The following is a 22792-nucleotide window of genomic DNA, read 5'->3' on the forward strand; positions in this document are numbered from 1 at the left end:
TAAGCACAACTTGATTTATTTTTATTTTCCTTCGATTTGAAACTAAAAAATTACCAATGCAAATATATGGTAAAAGTCCGAGTAAGCCTTTTCCCGGATATTTGATAAAAAAAATATCTCGGAAAGGAGCTGCATAATCTATATGTATTTCAGTTCGTTCCTGAACTACGCTCTTCTGACATAAAGCTTGAACTTTTTTTTTTTTTTTTATTTAATTTCACATAATTTTATCATGTTAAACGTGATAGATAAATGAATGTTTTCTAGGTGATTCCAGTTCATTACCTTTTTACCCTATGAACAATTTAGTGTTTACAACAACAAAATGTCTATCAACATACAGTTGGGTGCAGACCAAGGATTAAATAAATTAAACGCAAGTTAACGCCGCGTGCACATATTTTGTTAGTTAATTTCAAGCAAGTACCTTAGACCCTTACCAGTAGCTTCCCGCCTGTTTGTTGTTTAATTTCTGTTTCATTTGGTCTCTCGTGTAGAGTAGTCTCATTGGCAATCAAACCACATCTTCTTTGATTCTCTAAGTGTTATTTCTCTATTCTGTATAAATTTGCCTTATATTCCCTATTCCTTATATATCAGCATCCCCAACTATTTTATATTCTTTATATTTTAGCGACCCTTTATTCTCTATTCGCTATTTTCTTGGCTTGTTTTCTATATTTGTTATTTTCTTGACTTGTTTTTCTCTTATTCTTCATATGTTTTGCCCTTCGTCACGTTCCACCAATTGTTCTCCATCCAGACCCTTCTACATCATTCTATAATTTGAAAGTCTATTTAAGTTGATTCAAAATTAACTAATGGGTTGAAAATTGAAAGAAGATTCACAATCATTTGGACTACCGCTTTGACTCAGGTTTGTCAGGTTTCTCGGTTGATCATCTTTAGAGTTGTTGTCCAATTAAGATTAAGTGGGCGAGGACGAAAGGGATGCTACACTTAGAGGATAAAAAAAACTGGAAAAGTAAGATCTAGGCGTTAAAAAAGGGTGGGATCTGTTAAAAAAGAAGTTTAAATATGAATACTTAACAGTTTACCCGTTTTTCTATGTTACCTTATATTTAGAGTATGAATTAAGGCTCTTGACAAAAATGTTTGTCGCGTTTTCTATTTGGAGGGAAATATCTAATGTTTGTCACTCTTTTCAATTTATTAACTAAGCAGACAAATTATTTGACAAAGTGTAAAATTCCAGTTTCATGATAGATTGCTCAATTGCTATATTAGTTTTGATTTGCGTTTTTCTAAGGGAAACATCATTTTAACTCAACAGGTCAGTTGTATATATTTGTTTTAATTTTATTTTAATAGTCTTAGACATTTTGAAATAGTGTGCAAGATGTTGTATAAAATGCAGTGTGAATCAGATCTTGATGAACCAATAATAATATATAAAAGGCTTTAAAAGTCATTTAATCATGTTAAACGTGATAGATAAATAATTAAAATATCATTTTGCATTTAGTTTAGTTTAAGAAGAACCACTCATGATAAATGAATGTTATTTAGTATTCAGTTGTTGTAACATTTTGTTTTCGTGTTAGTACTGCGATTATTCAGCCCTGCATATTCACTTTTCGGCTATGAATGTCATAAATCGATTGGGGGAAAGTAGATCGGGGTTACAAACCAAAACAGAGTGAAACATGTCAACTACAAGAAGAAAACAAAGGAAAAACAGAATCACTGAAGTACTTTAAAACCAAACGCCAACATAGATCGAAACAAACTAATTGATAACAATTATCATTTTTCCGATTTTGGAACAGTACAATTTTAAGAAAAAAACTGTTGGATTGAACCTGATTTTTTAGGCTAGTCAAACCTCCTGGTTATTTTGGTATGTTAGAAAAATCGGTTAAATGACAACACTTCTGAACAGAAATACAGCACAAACAGAAGCAATATAACTCATCACAGAAAAAGGCACAAATAATTAATAAAGTATTCGTTACAACATGTGAACCGCAGAATAACAAACAAAGTTCATCTTCCATTAACGACCGACACCATGCGATATAACAAACAGTGACTTATTTTTGTAAAGAATATATAATCTTGAAAGAAAATTATTTTTAATAATACAAGTCCAAACAAATATTATGATAATTTCGGTATTGCAAGGCTATTTTGAATAAATGCTGTGACGATGTCATAATTATTCTGACTAACACAATACTAAATCGACGGAAAATGGAAATCAACTCCACTACACTGACAAACAAGATTAAAGGCAAAGAGAGCCCAAAAACATTACAAACGATAAGACATAACACACAATCTAACCGAAGCCAAAAACAGAAACATCACAAATAAACAAATGAATGTTGAATGTATACAAATATCGAGACACGTCGTAATGTAATGGGAATTCATAATCGGCAAACAGTCACATTCGAAAAAAGATCACATTCAGCACTTATCAGACAGGCGACATAGATGTAAACAACTATCTAAGACGTGGTAAAAATGTCATTAGTTAGCTTATACACTCTCACATCTTCAAGATCAACCAATTGCGTGATTGTTTCCCGAAAATTTATTGTTATTTTTAATCTTTCCTCCTCATAACTCTGTTGGAACAGTTTCTACGTAAGGAGCACACAAGTGTATATGAAGTCGGTATAGCGTAAACATGCACGAACACAAAATATCAATTGAGATATGTAAACACCATACGACGGGGCATACTGTATAATATTGCTGAAACATTAATATGTCTCTTCTATAGTGTACATGTTAACGTATAGCGTGTTGTATCGCCTGTAACAAGAGTCGCAGAATACGGGAAGAAGGGATTACTGAGTGGTAGCGGTGATGTTACCTATTTGTTTTGAGCTTCATATTTCAGAAGGTTAAAGTCTCGGATGCAGCATACCTTATGAACAGATACATACTGAAATAAGATTCCGTCTGTCATGCGTCCGTTATCATTTACCTCATTTTTATGGTTTAATGTCTGAAACAATTTTTTTTTGTTTAGTAAACTTCTCACTTATTATAATTTGGTCTATGTTGATGTACATTTGTACAGTACTATTACCCATTGGTTAACTATCTTTCGTGTATATAAAGATTGTAAGGTAAACATGTCTCTCAGGTATAATCTGGTCTTGATCTCATTTTCATGGTTCATTAGTTAAGTTTAAGTTTTTGTATTATGGTGTGCTTTCAATTACTTTAAGCATATAGGTCATCTTCATTTTTCGTATTGAATACATGTAAGGTGTAAACAAATATAAGATATGTGATATAAGTGCTGATAGCCCAGCCCTCGATCATAATTTATAATTTGTAAAAGTAATCCATTATTGGTCAAAGTACGTTCTTCAACATGGAGTCTTGGCATGCATGTTTGCCAATTATTTTTCTGACTTCGACCTCATTGTCTCAAAGTATGATCTTCAACATGGATCTTTGGTATGCATGTTTGGCAGGTTTGTTTTAGTTGACTTCGATCTCATTGTCGTGAATTTGTTGTCTGTGAATTTGAAGTTTAACCTCGTTACCTTTCAGCATAAATTAGAGGTTAGAAAGGAAAAACATGACATTTCAGCGTGTGCACTCTTATTATTTCTCAATTGATAAATTTAGAAATTATTAAGAAACCCTAGTTTCGACCCCCCTCTATGCATCAGTTAACTTTCGGTTAAGTTTGGTTAATATTTTGGCATATTTTATGGGAACTTTTGTAACCCATTTTGCTCAATGTCTTAATTTTTTATTCTTGGCATTACATTTGTTTGGTTCTAATGGTTGCAAAAACTCAAGGTGCTTCAAACGCATGGTATTTCGATTTGGATGTTTACTATTCTCTTGTTCAATACTTTATGCTATGTTATTTGAGAAACCAAAGGATGTCAAATGGATAGCAAACCCGATTGTCTGACATGAAAAGGATATTGGCAAATCTGGACCACTAAACTAGATCAAGTAAAAAAAAGGAAGAATAATTGTTGAATTTAAGGGTTCAGAAGTCCAAATCAATCTTGGTATAACGTGTTGCTACTTATAGGTCTTCAACTCAAAAAGGTTAAAAGCTAAAACAGTAAAAATTAATTCACATGTTTGACAGCCGCACGCCTGTGTTTATGTCCGTCGTATATCACCTGAGATCACCCCTAGTTTTTGGTGGGGTTCGTGTTGTTTATTCTTTAGTTTTCTATGTTGTGTCATGTGTACTATTGTTTTTCTGTTTGTCTTTTTCATTTTTAGCCATGGCGTTGTCAGTTTGTTTTAGATTTACGAGTTTGACTGTCCCTTTGGTATCTTTCGTTCCTCTCTTCTTTTACATTACCGATATTTACAACAGAATTTCGGTTAAAAATATAAATATCTAATCATTTACAAACATATTTTCTACATGTTAAAATGATAAATTGTTTGCACGACTTTTAAAATATGGAAGACGTGATAATCCGATATGCATTTGTCCAAAAATTAAATTGACTTTTAAATTTTATATACAAATGCTGTCTTATAGTTTCCTCTGTCTTCACTTATTTCACTAGAAACAATCATCATTCCTATTTCTTTGTTTATTTCTATTCCATAAGGACGTCTGATTCCGTTAGTCGCCGATAGTATGGTCTTACAGCCTTTACCATCTGGAGATATTACCACAACACTTTTCTTTGCTCTAGAAACTATGTAAATATAGCCATTGTTGTCTAATGTTATTCCTACTGGATGTTTAATATCCTGGTGCTCTAATGTCCACAGAGGTTCACCTGTACTTTTAAAGCAGCAAACTTTGTTTTCAAGAACGTTGGTACCATATATATTACCATGGAATAATGAAATACGAAACACACCGTCCATTCCTTTTATGGTTGTTTGAGACATATTATTCAGATTCACTATAGTGCTCTGTCTGTCATTACTACTGACGACCAAAGTTTCACCATCACTTGCTACTCCATTACAAAAATGAGAAAGTTTGATTGCTTGAATATTTTTATTCTTTTCTATATCAACCAGTGTTGTCGGCTGGTCTGATCCTAATGTAACAGCTACTGTATTATTTCTGACAAAGCAGGCATCAAATGGATCTGATTTGAATGTAACTACTATTCTGATGAATATGCCATCATTACTGAACAACAATAGTCGTTTGTTGTGTTGATCAAGTATTATGAACTTGCCATTAGGTAATATACAACAGGCAACTATAATTAAAGTCTTCATATCTTTTGGAACTGTCAATCTTGTCAACAAGGATGGCTTTATTTGCTCAACTCCGGGAACGTTTGCAATGAAATGTTGGGCTTGTTCTTTTCTTCCTGATTTCATTCGGAGAATGGAAGAGGTGGTATTGATAGCGATATCTCCAAATGATTTGACATCGTGTGAAATTGATTGAAGAGCAGACGAAATGTTAACCTCTAAACTCTTATCAATGAAATGGTCTTCACTTTCTAAATCTTCTATATATTTTGCCGTTTGAGATGTAGTTTGCTCAATTTCTCTGAGACCAATATACATCTGTAGCTTTGTTGCATATTGCGTCATTATAGTGAACTGGCTCTGCATTAGGTCTATTTGACTTGATTGGTGTTCCATTTGCTGCACAACAGTTACCATGTTTGATAACAGCATTGAATGTTTCGACTCTAACTCATTAAGTATGTCTTGCTCTAAATTATTTAAGTAATCATTGATCGACTGCCTCGTATACCGGATTTCCTCAACGGCTTTCGTTTTCTGAGCATTTATCGAACTGATCCTGGTTTTCAGGAATTTTATGGCTGTATCTAAGTTTTCCTTCATATCCTCCAAATCTCTTTTAAAAAGTTGAACTGAGGCAGATGATTTTACTTGCTTCAGGACGTCAGACAAGGCTTTCAGATCTTGACATTTCTGATGTTTATCACTGACACATTGGACACAGCAAGGACAGGCATGGAAAGAACAATACAAGTCAAATTTGTTCTTGTGGTCTTTGCACTGACTGCTTATTTCTTTGATGAACGCAGGTAATTTTTGGTAATTTTCAGATGACATAGTTTTATGGTTCTTAGACAGTCTTGACTTACTGTGAGGTTTGTCGCAGTCTTCACAAAACCAAACCTCACATTCCGTACACCACGTGACTGCTCTGCTAGCGATTTCATTATCATAGCAAATTGTACAAAGGTGCTTTTCTAATGAGGCCATTACTGTATTTCTTTATTTCTGCAATACATGAGAACTCTTTCTTAAATACACTTTTCCGGCTACACCTACGCTTATTTGAAAAACATTATATCTGTAAGATGTGTAGATACAGGAGGTATCATGTGTAGAGAAGGATCATACATTATGTCTAAATATGTACATTTATATTCACAATAATAGAAAACATCCGCAAAATTAGTAACACTGTTCTACGTCATTAACCTTCGACAGATTTATAATCAGATGTTAAATACATGGCCTCAAAACGAAGGTCTCTATTGCAGTACATTAACCAATTCATATTTTATTATTTGTTTACCCATTTTTAAACAGAAAGCAAGTTACTTTCTAAGGGATGTTTGGAATGACGGCAACTTGTTTCTGTTCCTTGAATGTTTAACCAATTTAAAAAAAAAATGGAGGTCTAATTAGAAATAAACAATTTTAAATTTTCTTACAATTGAAAGATTGAAATACTCTCTCTCTCTATCACGGTTTGTACCAAGTCAAGAATATGACTTTTTTGCACGTTCGCTTGATGTGTTTTTAATTTTGATTTAGATATTTGATTATGAAAGTCTGTTTTGAATTTCACTTGGATTTCGAGTATTTGTGCTGTTTCATTTTAGACTTCTCCAATCCATTTAGACATTGTGAAATTTATCTTGGTTTTACTTTTCTTTTGAATGAAATATTGGTTTCTTTATTTAAAAATGCTTTCCATGAATATGTTGATAGAAAGGAAATCGTACAGAAAATAAGTTTGTCCAATATCAGGGACACTTTTGTGTAGAAACAATCATTTAGATTTAAAAACTTGTCTCACAAGTTTCATGTTTCGTTTTATTTACACACTGATTTAATATGACTAAAGTTTTTTATTAAAATAATGTAAATTGTTGTAGACAAAAACAATTTAAAACTTTAGAGTATCTATTTTATACAATACTTATTAAAAATAGCTTATAAACACTTGATACAATCATGACAAGATACACGTTGAGGAAGGAATTACAGTTATGGAGAGTTCAAAAACCTACGTATATTTAGAATAAGCATAAATGAGCATTCAGATAATTTTAAAATCCTTACCATGAACATGATGACAGAAAGGAATTCGCACAGGGAAGTAACACGTCCGATATCTAGGACACTTATCATTATGCAGAAGTATTGACTTAGATTAAAGGATTTAGGTTATTTAAATAAAACCATTAAACAATCTTTTAAGAAACTTTCATTTTGTGTAACAAACAAATTGATTTTTTGTACATTAAAAAAACATATTGGAAATTGTGCATTGTATTAAATAACTAAATTGATATAACTTTTAATAGACATGTTACGAAAAGGTATATTCACGACGCTGAGGTTGACAAATTACATTTTAAATGTGGGGTTGTGTCAAAACACAAAAGAGATTACCTGTGTATACATTGAATATAATTTAAAAACCTGCATTGATCCTTTTGGAGGAAATTCCATATGGAACGAATAGTCAAGAACATTTTTACCATAAGAAATATGAGAAATAGATAGCAATGCAAAAATTGAGAGGGGGGGGGCGTTCATGTAAATGCAGCAGATGTGCGGGGCAACGGAGACACGGGGTACATACGTGTGTGAATTCTTCGGCGAGCCCTTAAGGATGTCTACTTGTCATGTTTTTGGAATTTTTGTCAGATTTTCGGAATCCTCTGGTTTTATCCATTTGAATGCCCTAAAAAAAAATCCCCATGAACCCCCATTTTTCTTTTTATAAATCTTTTACATGTATAATTACAAGTCATATGTAAAAGTCTTATAAAAATTTTATTTATTTTTTTATAGTATTTGAGAACTTTAACTGGTCAATGATAAAGCTAGGAAAAATAAAGAGAGAACATTTTCCCGCCAAAATTCCAATGTCTAATATCTCGAAAACAAGCACATTGACCCCTATATTTTTTGGCTCTTTTGATTCTTCAATATATTCCCTGTCAATACATACCAGTTTTATAAAAAGTTATTTATTTTGAAACTGAGCAGCGAACATCCTTAACAGGTCTTTCAAATAATCTGGTATTATAAACTATTTTATACCTACTCGTAAATAATTTTCTTACCGTAATTTTTATAAAGTTATGAAAAGCAAACAAAGGAGTGTATGCATTTCGATCCACTTGTTTACCACCTATTTTTTTTAATTTAACGGGGTCTATTTTAAAACACCTTAAACAGGATTTTGTTGTACAATTTCAACTTGAATATATAAAAAAGAAGATGTTTTATGATTGCCAATGAGACAACTATCCACAAAAGACCAAAATGACACAGACATTAACAACTATAGTTCACCGTACGGCTTTCAGCAATGAGCAAAGCCCATACCGCATAGTCAGCTATAAAAGGCCCCGATAAGACAATGTAAAACAATTCAAACGAGAAAACAAACGGCCTTATTTATGTAAAATTAAAAAAAAATGAAAAAAAATGAACGAAAAACAAATATGTAACACATAAACAAACGACAACCACTGAATTACAAGCTCCTGACTTGGGACAGGCACATACATAAATAATGTGGCGGGGTTAAACATGTTAGCGGGATCCAAACCCTCCCCCTAACCTGGGACAGTGGTATAACAGTACAACATTAGAACGAACTATAAAAATCAGCTGGAAAGGCTGAACTCATCAGATGGACAAAAATAGAAACATGTTGCATTATAGTTTTAGGAAATTTACTCGCGATCATATAGCTTCGAATACATGCATTTTTTCCCTTTATGTCCTTACAACTTTGTCTTAATCTGAACAGTTACAGCTCAATTTGTATTTTCTTTATAAGGGGTTTGTGATTTATTGATTGTTTGTTGCTTTACATCCAGTGGCAAATATTTCATGCGCGTTCAGAACGGTAAGAGGTTTGTGTAATACATGCCCCACTACTCACCTGTTGAAAATCACTGCAGCGTTTCAAATGCATGATAGCATAATGACTTTGCATTTACACCTTAACACCACTTTATGCAGATATTTTGTATTTTATAAATTCCTGAAACGTTTTGTGGAAATTCGCCAACCTTTTCATTAAAAAATGACGATAGTAAAATTAACACCGATGATCGATGGGTCTTTTCTCTATTTAAGATATCAATGCTAGGGGTTCTCTAAAAATATTTATGGCGTTTTTATATCAAATCTGTTGGATGTGTACCTATTACTACTCTACGGCGGTACCTTTTTTCAGGGAGGGGGAGGGGGCAAGGATTCAATTAAAAAAGGCAGTACAGGAGTTTCGAGATTAAAAAAATGGCCGAATGAGCAACTTCACACAAAATAGGCAGGATGACAATTCATGTCAAACAAGGATTAATAAACTAATAAAAAGTCCGGCTAGAATAGGGCGATAAAAAGGCAGGAAATATATAACAAAAATGTTAAAGCCCGCAATACTTTTCATAAGCCTGTCCTAAGTCAGGGGCCTGTAGTTCAGTGGTGGTCGTTAGCTACTGTTTGTCATATGTGTTCTTCGAAAATGTTTACCACTACAGACGCTTCCAACTTGGAAGCTTAACCACGAGTAGAAAGAAGAAAATGTAAACAAATGAATTTTCTATATCAGAGTGTCGGATATATGTCGAACACGCCATTAAGCACTTAAAAACTTTCAGTCATTGGAAGTTTATGAAGACACCCGAGAGAGAAAAATCAACCAGACTATAGAGCTCTGTGTATGATTAGTGGAGCGACAGAATGAACTTTTTCAGGAACTGTAATACAACAATAAAACTAATATCTATTTAGCTTAAAATGTATATATTATCAATCTATAATCGAATGAACTTGTATTACTCTGAGACCCCCCCCCCCTTTTCTAGCCCACCCACTCCTGCACGAATACATTTTTCATGTCTTATGATAAGCAGAAATGATATCACCAAAGCAATTACCATCATATGATGTTACATTATGATGTTCTAGATAAATGTGATTTGAATTTACCAAGACGCACAAGATTTAAATTTTACCTGTTTAAATTATAATCAATGTTTTGACACCGTCCCTTAATTGAAAGTCTAATTTGTCAACCTCAGCGTCGAGAATAAACCTTATCTTAACATGTCTAATATTAACGCTCGAGACTAGCATGACATGACACGTATATCTTATATGTATTGTTAGTTTTATTGTAAACATGTGTACCTGTAATAACTAGATAAATGTAGCTCTAACATGTGAATGAAGAAATTATTAAATTAAAAATTAACAGCCATACACATGGTAAAGCTGTGGTAATCTACGTACAAAATCATGTATCCTTGAACATATCGATGTACAAACTGAACTGTCACTTGAAAATAAGAGTATGCAATGAATTTCTGCAGATTAATTTGTTCATCAAAAAATATAACAACATTAAAAAAATGCTAACAGAGGGTAAACTATCCGAATCATTTGTTTTCAGTCACATTGAAAAGTATCATGCTTTTATGTTATGTTTTAAGTAAAATTAATTTCTTATTTTATCATAAATGGACAGTTTCCAGAATTAAATAAGTTCTGAATTTTCAGTTATGTATTCAAATAAATTTGCAATTGGATTATTTGAACATTCTAACCATGAACCTGGTGACAGAGAGAAATCGCAAAGTTGTGTAAAATCTCCGATAACTATGTAGAACTATTGATTTAGATTTTAATACTTGTATTGCTATTTTAATATTTTGTTTTAAACACAAATTTGATTTGTATTGATTCAATGTGTGAACTATTTAGATAAAAGCTTTAAACAAGCTTTTAAGGAATTTTTGTCTTGTGATTATATGCAAATTGACTTTTGGACATAAAATAAAAGCAACACACCAAAACAAAATGTTTTAATTGAAATTTGTTTGAGTAAAAACGAGTGGGAAGAGCATTTCATGACACGCAGCTCGTATAAAAGAGGGACCAAAGATACCAAAGGGACAGTCAAACTCGTAAATCTAAAACAAACTGACATCGCCATGGCTCAAAATGAAAAAGACAAACAGAAAAACAGTAGTACACATGACACAACATAGAAAACTAAAGAATAAACAACACGAACCCCACCAAAAACTAGGGGTGATCTCAGGTGCTCTGGAAGGGAAAGCAGATCCTGCTCCACATGCGGCACCCGTCGTGTTGCTTATGTGATTACAAATCCGGTAAAAAGTCTAATTCGGTAGGTCAAATTCATGAAAGGGAAGCGGATTGTAGTAACGACGTAAGGAACATATCCGATATCAATTGTGAAACGGTTATTCCATAACGGTCAACCAATTCGTGATGGCGTCCGTAAAATTTACGAAGGGATGATTTCAACTTCACCATTTGGAACTCTTGGTTTAATAGCTTCCTTGTGAGCAGTAACCCTCTATCAAGAAAATCATGATAGGAAATGCAAGCACGGGAATATCGTATCAATTGGGAGATATATACCCCGTATGCAGGTGCTGCTGGAATGTTGCTACTTAAAAATGGAAAGTTCACAATTGGAAAGCTGAAATCATCTCTTTTGTCGTAAAGTTTTGTCTTCAACCGACCCTCACTGTCAATTTCTAGATGTAAGTCAAGATATGAAGCCGACTTAACTGTTTCTGTAGTATCCTTTATCTCCAATTCGATGGGATAGATGCGATCCACATAGTCACCGAATTTTGAATTGTTTAGTGAAAGAACGTCATCTATATAGCGGAAAGTAGAGTTAAAGGATATTGCTAACTTCTTATCTTTCTTCCTAAGAAGTTCCTGCATGAAGTCAATCTCATAATAATAAAGAAACAAGTCAGCAAGTAGAGGGGCACAGTTTGTACCCATTGGGATGCCGACAGTCTGTTGAAAAACACGTCCTCCGAACATAACAAATATGTTGTCAATCAAGAAATCAAGCATCTTGATCGGTTTCAGAGAATTTTTTATTTGAATCAGAACGATTCTTTACAAAGTAGGATTTATCCCTCCCTAAGACAAGATACTTGTATCTACGTTGGCCATTCTTTTTTATGAAGCAAAGTAATACCAACTCTTTTAATTTGTCTTTTAGTTTGGAATGTGGAATACTTGTGTAAAGAGTAGAAAAGTCAAATGTTTTAATACTGTTACAAGATGAAAGAGAGTTAGAATGTATGTACTCTAAAAGATCTTTGGAATTTTTAAGTATCCACATCTGATTCACGCCACCTCTAGAATAGGCAGTTTCACAATAACTTTGAAGCCCGTCTTTGATTGCTGATAAAATGTATGTTAATAATTTAGAAAGGGGTTTCGTGGAACACTTGGAAGACCCAGCAATATACCGTTGTTTGTAAGGACACTTATGTAGTTTAGGTATCCAATACAGTGATGGAAGATCCAGTTCTTCATCTTTGGTTGAAATACCAAAGGAACAAAGAACAGACCTATGATTATCCAGGATTTCCTCTTTGGTAAGTGTCATGAGGGTATATGTTGGGTTTCCAAGTGAATTGTCTATACCTAATTCGTTTATCAAGCAATTAATGTAATGACTTTTACAGACAAAAATGATGTTATTTGGGGCTTTGTCTGCGGGGACAACAACATATTTATCATGCAGGTCAGATAGGTGTTTAGCAACATTTGGATCTTTGAAGATTGACGTAGCATGGGCATTGATGGACCCATTCAGTTTCTTAATTCTGATTTGTATTAGCGACCTCACTGCCTTAATCCATTCGGATAGAGTGTCTACGTCTTCCTTCTCGCGCTTAGTCCATTGCCTGGCATAATCCTCGACTGAATCCATCAGAATTTTAAAGTTGTATTTCCAATTGATGGATAGGCTCACGACCTTTCGATAACACGTTTCGTAGAGAAGTGTTATTAACAATGTTAAGGTCTCCGGTAATAACGTGGCCAGCAGGATTATATGTGAATTGGGAACTAGCACAAGTGCAATCAGGAGGTTTAGACTTGAAGTCGTCAATATCGAGATCCTGCAAAACGCGTTTGTAATTGAAAATTTTAGTTGCAATAGGTTTGGTATAGGTATAAGAAATTATTGGTACAGACTGGTCTTTGAAATAAGGAGGTATTTTCGATTGAACTAATTTATGATGAAGGATATTGCCTAGGTTGACGTCATCGAGACCTTTGTTGGCAAAATTTATAATGACCATGGTAGTAACAACACACAGAAAATGACAAACGAGTTCAAAGTTTTTTTTTCATGCAATTATTATATAAAGATCTCTGGAATCATTAAGTATGGATTTTTTTTCGTGTCGTGGTGTCGATTATTATCCTCCATGAACATAGGTGGAACTGGTATGCTTGAAACATTAACTAAATATAACCCCTGTTCAGATAGAGTGTCTACGTCTTCCTTCTCGCGCTTAGCCCATTGCCTGGCATAATCCTCGACTGAATCCATCAGAATTTTAAAGTTGTATTTCCAATTGATGGATTTAGGCTCACGACCTTTCGATAACACGTTTCGTAGAGAAGTGTTATTAACAATGTTAAAGTCTCCGGTAATAACGTGGCCAGCAGGATTATATGTAATGGGAACTAGCACAATAATGTGCATACATTGCAAATGAAAGCTTTTGAAAATAGTGTATCTCATTTTGTTTTAGTTTTAACACTTTTTGATAAATCGTATTCCAAAGTCGTGTATCGTTTCTTTTGCTGACTAGTATATATTCAGGGTGTCATAGTTGGTTTGTTTTGATATATTTCTGCATGATCTGTTATCATCATAATAAAATTCTATATCTGCATACTCACCCCTTTTCGTCCATTGAAAAGTCAGTTTTTCCCCTCTTATTTTAATAGTACATGGTTTTCCATGCACTATGAAATGGTATACATGAATGACTTTTCATTGTCAGTTAAATATGAAAGTGAACTCTTAATAACTGCACTAACGAAGTGTACAATCCCCGGAGGCATTTTCCATGGGAAAAGAGCCAACTGATTAAAGATGGGAGAGCAAAGATTAAAACAAAACATTTTGAATTTTTGCAAATGTTCATACATTTTCTGTACATTTTCTGTGATGGTACACATATATAGAATAGACAAAACAAAATTGGGTAAGGATGTAGGTAAAATAGTACTTATGAAATTTATATACCTAACAAATGAGGGGATATTTTTTTCTTTCAAGAAAACAATGGCAGACTGTTGATACATAAAACAAAGCATTTTTTTTCGGAGAAACACAATACATGTATATTTATCAATAAAAAGTAAGCATTTAATGTTAAATGGTCGGAATTTAAATAATTACAAATTTCAAAAAGAAAATTTATATAACATTGTGTTGCTTCTTAAGAATAAAAAAATCCCAAGATATATAAGTATTAAATTTTACCTATAGCAGAAGAAAAACATATATATATATATATATATATATATATACAAATCGTCTAAACATCAACCCAACAATGTTAGATCTGTAAATTTGCTTTCGCAAATTTTTGGTTCTTCCCTCGCCTGGATTCGAACCCATGCTACTGTGATATCGTGACACCAAATCGCCTGCACTATATATATATATATATACATTTATTGTCGAAATCCGGATATGGTGTACTAAAGAAATATTGACACCGAATGTTTGTGGCACAACATCCTGTCCACAAGTTAACAATTTTTTTTTTCTGTGACGTATTAAATTTATAATAAGATCCATTTTGTTACAACCTGTGATCAATTTTATTTGGCAATCGCCAATGGCAGTCAGCAGGGTTAAAGAACATCAGTTGTTCGACCTGTTAGTCAAATGCGTTTTGTTTAAATATACTTTTTCACTCTTTTGGTCTTTTGAAAAATGTTGTTTGTGCTGTTTTTAGACCCTTCTACAACGAAATTTGTTTGACATGCACACGTATAAAAATTGCGGTTTTTATCCAACGCAGTCATAGGTTTGAACGTAGTTTTCAATTTAGACTCGTTTATATTTTTTGTTTGGGCATGTATCATATTTTCCCTCCGGTTTATATGATCCGTTCATCCTATATATTGACTCTTAAACTTCAAGAGTTAATCTAAAAATGAGGGTACTTTCTCTAAAAATGAGGGTGCTTTTTATATGGCCTTCCAAATACCGTTTCGATCCCTAACATCACTGAAGAGACATTTATTGTCGAAATCCGGATATGGTGTACTAAAGAAATATTGACACCGAATGTTTGTGGCACAACATCCTGTCCACAAGTTAACAATTTTTTTTTTCTGTGACGTATTAAATTTATAATAAGATCCATTTTGTTACAACCTGTGATCAATTTTATTTGGCAATCGCCAATGGCAGTCAGCAGGGTTAAAGAACATCAGTTGTTCGACCTGTTAGTCAAATGCGTTTTGTTTAAATATACTTTTTCACTCTTTTGGTCTTTTGAAAAATGTTGTTTGTGCTGTTTTTAGACCCTTCTACAACGAAATTTGTTTGACATGCACACGTATAAAAATTGCGGTTTTTATCCAACGCAGTCATAGGTTTGAACGTAGTTTTCAATTTAGACTCGTATATATATATATATATATATATAACTCGTCTAAACATCAACCCAACAATGTTAGATCTGTAAATTTGCTTTCGCAAATTTTTGGTTCTTCCCTCGCCGGGATTCGAACCCATGCTACTGTGATATCGTGACACCAAATCGCCTGCACTATATATATATATATATATACAACTCGTCTAAACATCAACCCAACAATGTTAGACCTGTAAATTTGCTTTCGCAAATTTTTGGTTCTTCCCTCGCCGGGATTCGAACCCATGCTACTGTGATATCGTGACACCAAATCGCCTGCACTGCAGCCGTCCCGCTAGACCACATATATATATATATATAACTCGTCTAAACATCAACCCAACAATGTTAGATCTGTAAATTTGCTTTCGCAAATTTTTGGTTCTTCCCTCGCCGGGATTCGAACCCATGCTACTGTGATATCGTGACACCAAATCGCCTGCACTGCAGCCGTCCCGCTAGACCACACGACCACCTGGGCTCTCAAAAAAAGAGCTTTCGGTGGCCATATGTTACCTTTCCACGTCAGTTTTAATCTAGCGGCTTACTACAGCACATGATATATAAGGCATGAAGATGTTATTGTTACAGATCAGCTAAATTATCTATAGTAAAGGATCCTACAAATTAATGTAAGATACAGTCACAGAAAATAATTATATTCATAAGTACGTCTGAGTCAGTGACAACCCTACAACAGATGTATCCATCGGATCGCCATGAATGATGGTGATACATGGCTGTGTACATAATGTATATACAACTCGTCTAAACATCAACCCAACAATGTTAGATCTGTAAATTTGCTTTCGCAAATGTTTGGTTCTTCCCTCGCCGGGATTCGAACCCATGCTACTGTGATATCGTGACACCAAATCGCCTGCACTGCAGCCGTCCCGCTAGACCACACGACCACCTGGGCTCTCAAAAAAAGAGCTTTCGGTGGCCATATGTTACCTTTCCACGTCAGTTTTAATCTAGCGGCGTACTACAGCACATGATATATAAGGCATGAAGATGTTATTGTTACAGATCAGCTAAATTATCTATAGTAAAGGATCCTACAAATTAATGTAAGATACAGTCACAGAAAATTATTATATTCATAAGTACGTCTGAGTCAATGACAACCCTACAACAGATGTATCCATCGGATCGCCATCAATGATGGTGATACATGGCTGTGTACATAATGTATATACAACTCGTCTAAACATCAACCCAACAATGTTAGATCTGCAAATTTGCTTTCGCAAATTTTTGGTTCTTCCCTCGCCGGGATTCGAACCCATGCTACTGTGATATCGTGACACCAAATCGCCTGCACTGCAGCCGTCCCGCTAGACCACACGACCACCTGGGCTCTCAAAAAAAGAGCTTTCGGTGGCCATATGTTACCTTTCCACGTCAGTTTTAATCTAAAATTATATTGTTAGGCAATCTATATATATATATATATATAAGAAAAAGTTACGTAAAGTCCGTATGCTGGTAACATATAAGAAAATTATTAAAAGATAATAACGGTTTCAATGCATCACTTTTTTACTAGTACTTTCACTGCTTCCGCAGATCTTCAGGTAATGTGACTTGTATATACAAGTCACATTACCTGAAGATCTGCGGAAGCAGTGAAAGTACTAGTAAAAAAGTGATGCATTGAAACCGTTATTATCTTTTAATAATTTTCTTATATATATATATATATATATATAGATTGCCTAACAATGTAATTTTAACACACTATTTAATATGTAAATATAAGAATGTTTAAAATATTTACAAAATGATGAAAATAAAAGCAATATTTCGCTAGACCAACTAGCTTTATCAAGCGTGCATCTATCCAGGTGAAATCGGATGTAGATGATAAGAAACTTTTGCAGCTCAATGTATATGTTGAACTTAGCTGCCTTGAAAATAAGAAAATTTTGCAGCTCAATGTCTATGTTGAATTTGGATTGAGCTGCCTTAAAATTAAAAAATAAATAATTTTTTGCAGCTCCATGTATATGTTGCTCTTGGATTTAGCTGCCTTAAAAATACATAATTGGAAGTTGAAATTAGCAACGTCCATTGGCCGATATTACGGGATAAAAAGGACGATGCTTTGTTTTTAAATTATTCTTTATCTTTCCTTTATCTTTTCTCGTCTTTTTCGTTAAGACCATCAGGTTCTATAGTGTGGAGTTGGTGGATCCAAAAGTTTTCTCTTCTCCTTCTCGCCGTGGTGTCCCACTCGGTGTTGACTTCTATAATTTGGAAAGTGACATTTTCAAAAGGATGTTTCGTAGAACGAAGATGTCTTGTGAGAGGACAGTTTTTGTTGGTTTTGAACGATGAACGATGGTTATTAAGCCGAATATTAAATTTGTCCATTGTTTCTCCCACATACTGAATGCCACAAGTGTCACATGTTAATATATAAATTGAGTTCTCCGTTTTGCAGTTGGAATTTGAGTAGATGGTATAATTTTGTTTAGTAACGGAGCTGATGAAAGAACTGCTTGTATTGGCAGCTTTACAACACAAACAATTCCTTCGACCACATTGTTTGTAGCAACCGGGCGATGGAGTAGGCTGCTTTACTAATACAGAAGTTACTAATTTGTCACGGATGTTTTTAGGTCTTCTGAAAGCCATGACTGGTGGTGATGAAAATACTTTTTTTAGATTTAAATCATTTTCTATAATTTTCCAATGCTTCTGAACAATGGATGACACATTTTTAAAATCAGGATGGTAAGTGAGTACAAGGGGTGTTCTGTTAGCTGCTTTATTCTTATCTTTGTACTCAAGAAGTTCTTGGCGACTAGTTTTGTTTGCTCTTTCGAAAGCGCTATCAATGATGTTGTTATTGTATCCTCGAACAACTAGATGTTTACGAAGTTGTCCAAGTCTAGCATCTTTCGTATTTTCATTAGAGCATATTCTCTTGATTCGTAATGCCTGGCTGAATGGGATACCACGGGAGCAGTGTTTAGGATGGCAACTTTTTGGAGAAAGGAATTGATGTTTGTCCGTTTGTTTGGTATGAAGGTCCGTTATAATGGTTCCGTTCTTGATGTAACTCGTAGTATCGAGGAAGTTAATTTTCTCCATAGAGAATTCAGATGTAAATTTTATTGAATGGTGGAAAGAGTTACAGTGTTCTAGAAATTCATTAAGATGTTCATATATATATCAGAGCTTTTTCGTTTCATCAAATGAAAGGATGATTATCCATGTTTTACATTTGGTTCATTACAAAAAGTGAACTCTTATTTAGGTTTGAATACTACAATGGGAAAGGATAATTTTGTGAGCCCAGTCGAAAGTGTCAACATGTTCTAAATTGGTCAGACAATACTTGGTCATGTTGAAACTTTATAAAACACGACCAAGTATTGTCTAACCTATAAAACTGATCATAAGTAAGTAAGCAAGTAAAACTTTATTTGGAGTCGGCATATTGACAAACAATACAAACATAAGCTCTAAGTGAGCTTTTCATCGAATATAAAAACATATGCTATAACAAATAAAACAAGGCATGCAGCATGCCATAAATAATAAAAAAGCAGCACCAACAATTAACGTTAAGCAAATAGCATATACAGGTATCTTGCAAAATACCAAAACATTTATATGAAGCACTAAACAAAAAGCATACACATTGTAACACAAATTATTTACAGGCAGAGCAAAAACATTTTGTTCCACTCCAGGACTGAACAAGACTCTTAAAATGTGAGAAGCTGTTAACAGTCCTGAAATGGTCTGGTAAGCTATTCCATAAAGAAGCAACAGCAAAACTAAAATATTTTTTTCCATATGAGGTAGTTCTTACCTGTGGTATTTCCAAAATATGACTGTATCGTAAAGAATATTTAGTGTGTTTAATTTGGAGTAAATTTTGTAAACATACAGGTGCCAAATTATTAAAAAAATTATAAGTCTCAAGTGCCATTGTCCTGATGCGTCTTACTTGAAGGGTTGGAACCTTTGCGTTCTCAAGAGCAGTTTCAGAGGACGATAAATAGTCGTCATATACAAATCTTAATGTTCTCTCTTGTTTTTTTTTTCAAGTTTTTTTAGAATTTTTCTCTGTACAAAAATGCCAAGCCAAAGGGTAAAAATTAAAATTACTCAAAATAAAAGTATGAAAAATTGTAAATTTATTTAATCTGTTTAAAAATGATCAAATTTTCTTGAGAAAATTCAGCTGTTGTGATGCCTTTCTACACAGGTTACTTATATGTGCATCAAATTTTAGTTGGTAATCAATATCAATTCCAAGTAACTTTACTGTTTCTTCACATGATAAAATATTTTGCTGAATTTGTACAGATGAATTTTTGGCAAAGGTTCTTTTCCCTACAGTAATAACTTGAAATTTATCAGGATTTGCCTGCATCTTATTTTCTTTAAACCAATAAATAAGCATATGAGACTCAGATTCTAATATGGATATGAGATGGTCATTATCCGGACTACTAAAAAACAGAGTATTGTCGTCTGCATAATTATATTATGTACTATGTTTAACAAAATAAAAATGTCATTTATGAAGATATTAAATAAAAGGGACCCCAATATAGAACCTTGGGGTACCCCTTTTTGGATGTCAGCCCAGCTACTCAGAACACCGTTTACTCTAATTTGCTGTTTTCTATCAGAAAGATATGATTTTCATAAAGATACTGAATGTGGAGAAACACCATATGCTAGTAATTTATCTAGTGAAACTTTGAGGTAAGCAGTCAAAAGCTTTTGATAAATCATATATAATATAAATAAGTTTTTGTCTAAAGCTTTACGCCAGTCTTCTGAAAAAGCGGGCATCATGTGGACGCTCTGTAAAAGAAGGACAAAAGATACGAAAGGGACAATCCACTTGTATTTTTGTCCATCTGATGAGTTAAGCCTTTTTCAACTGTTATTTTATAGTTCGTTCTTATGTTCTACTGTTATACCACTGTCCCAGGTTCGGGGAGGGTTGGGATCCCGCTGACATGTTTAACCCAGCCACATTATTTATATATGTGTATGTCCCAAGTCAAGAGCCTGTAATTCAGTGGTTGTCGTTTGTTTATGTGTAACATATTTGTTTTTCGTTCATTTTTTTTTACATAAATAAGGCCGTTAGTTTTCTCGTTTGAATTGTTTTACATTGTCTAATCGGGGCCTTTTATAGTTGACTATGCAGTATGGGCTTTGCTCATTGTTGAAGGCCGTACGGTGACATATAGTTGTTAATGTTTGTGTCATTTTGGTCTTTTGTGGATAGTTGTCTCATTGGCAATCATACCACATCTTCTTTTTTATAAACTCATAGATCTTAAACATACTGACAACGCCATGGCTAAATATAAAAAAAGACAAACAGACAAACAGACAAACAACAGAATACATGACACGATATAGAAAAACTAAAGAATAAACAACAAGAACCCCAAAAAAACTAGGGGTGATCTCAGGTGCTCCGGAAGGGTAATCAGATGCTGCTTCACATGTGGCACCCGTCGTGTTGCTTCTGTGATAACAAATCTGGTAAATAGTCCTATTCTGTATGTCACATTCGTGAAAGGGAAGGGGATTGTAGTTACGACGTAAGGAACATATCCTATATCATTTGTGTAAATGTAACTACTATTCTGATGAAGATGCAATCGTTATTAATCAGCAGAAGTTGTTTTTTGTAATAATCAAGTATTATAAATTTACCATCAGGTAATATACAACAGGCATATATATTTAAAGTCTTCATATCTATTGGAATTCTTTTTTGGAGGGTAGATGGGGTGGTATTGATATATATATCACCAAAGGATTTGACATCGTGTAAACTTGATTGAAGAGCAGGTGAAATGTTAGCCTCTAGATTATTTTCAATGAAGTGGTCCCCACTCTCTAAATCTTCTATATATTTTGCCGTTTTTGATGTAGTTTTCTCAATTTCACTTACACCAATATATATCTGTAGCTCTGTTGCATATTGCGTCGTTTTGGTAAACTTGTTCTGTAGTTGGTTTACCTGACTAGCTCGCTGTTCCATGTTCTGCACGAGAGTAGACGTGTATAGTTTTAGCTTTGAATATTTAGACTAAGTCATTGAGTATGACTTGCTCTAATTTGTTTAAGTAATCATTTATCGACTTCCTCTATGGCTTTCGTTTTCTGTGTATAGATGTTACTGATGCTGCTTTATGGCATCAGACAAGGCTTTCAGACCTTGATATTTCTTGTGTTTATCACTGACACATTGGACACAGCAGGGACAGGCATGAAAAGAACAATACGAATTTCTTCTTGTGGTCTTTGCACAGACTGTTTATTTGTTTGATGAATGCAGGGAGCTTATGGTAATCTTCAGATGACATGGTTTTATGTTTCAGAGATAGCCTTGACTTGCTGTGAGGTTTCACAAAAAAGGACTTTACATTCTGTGCACCACGTGACTGCTCTGTGGAGATCCCATCATCATGGCAAATTGTACAAAAGTTGTTGCCTGATGAGGCCATTACTTTTTGTCGTTTTCTCTGCAATATATGGAGAAAACTATCTTTAATACGCATTTAAGGCTATACATGAATATCTATATCTACGGTGTATAACTACAAGTAGTATCATGATTATAGAAGGATCATGCATTATGTCCAGACATTTACATATATATTCACCATTATACAAGACATATTTGTCTGAAAATTAATTAACACTGTTTTACGCCTTAACCATTGACAGTTTTGAAATCAGATGTAAGTAACTATAAAACCAGGTTCAATCCAATATGTTCGACATTTGAAAATGCATGTACCAAGTCGCAAATATGACAGTTGTTGTCCATTCGTTTGATGTTTTTGACATTTGATTTTGCCATGTGAATAGTGACTTACCGATTGAATTTTCCTCGGAGTTCCGTATTTTTTATGAGTTTACTTTTTACCTCAAAGATCTTTATTAAAATCGATAAACAAATTAAATTTCATTTTTAACTATTTTCCAACAGAAATCCAGTTGCTCATCTAAAGTAGAATGACTAGACGGCAAAATTATTCCGGCTCTAATTACCACACTCTCTTTTTATATTCTCAGTGATATTACAAATCGACTGCATGTAC

General features: G+C 33.8%; 1 protein-coding gene across 1 annotated transcript; it reads right to left on the reverse strand.

The window, feature by feature from the left end:
- Window positions 1-4473: 4473 nt before the first annotated feature.
- LOC134718214 (uncharacterized) lies at window positions 4474-6177 on the reverse strand. Its single transcript, XM_063580708.1, has one exon. The coding sequence runs from the start codon at window positions 6175-6177 to the stop codon at window positions 4474-4476; it is 1704 nt and encodes a 567-aa protein (XP_063436778.1).
- Window positions 6178-22792: the final 16615 nt, after the last annotated feature.

Source organism: Mytilus trossulus, chromosome 5 (assembly GCF_036588685.1).
Source record: "Mytilus trossulus isolate FHL-02 chromosome 5, PNRI_Mtr1.1.1.hap1, whole genome shotgun sequence".
Lineage (NCBI taxonomy): Eukaryota > Metazoa > Mollusca > Bivalvia > Mytilida > Mytilidae > Mytilus > Mytilus trossulus.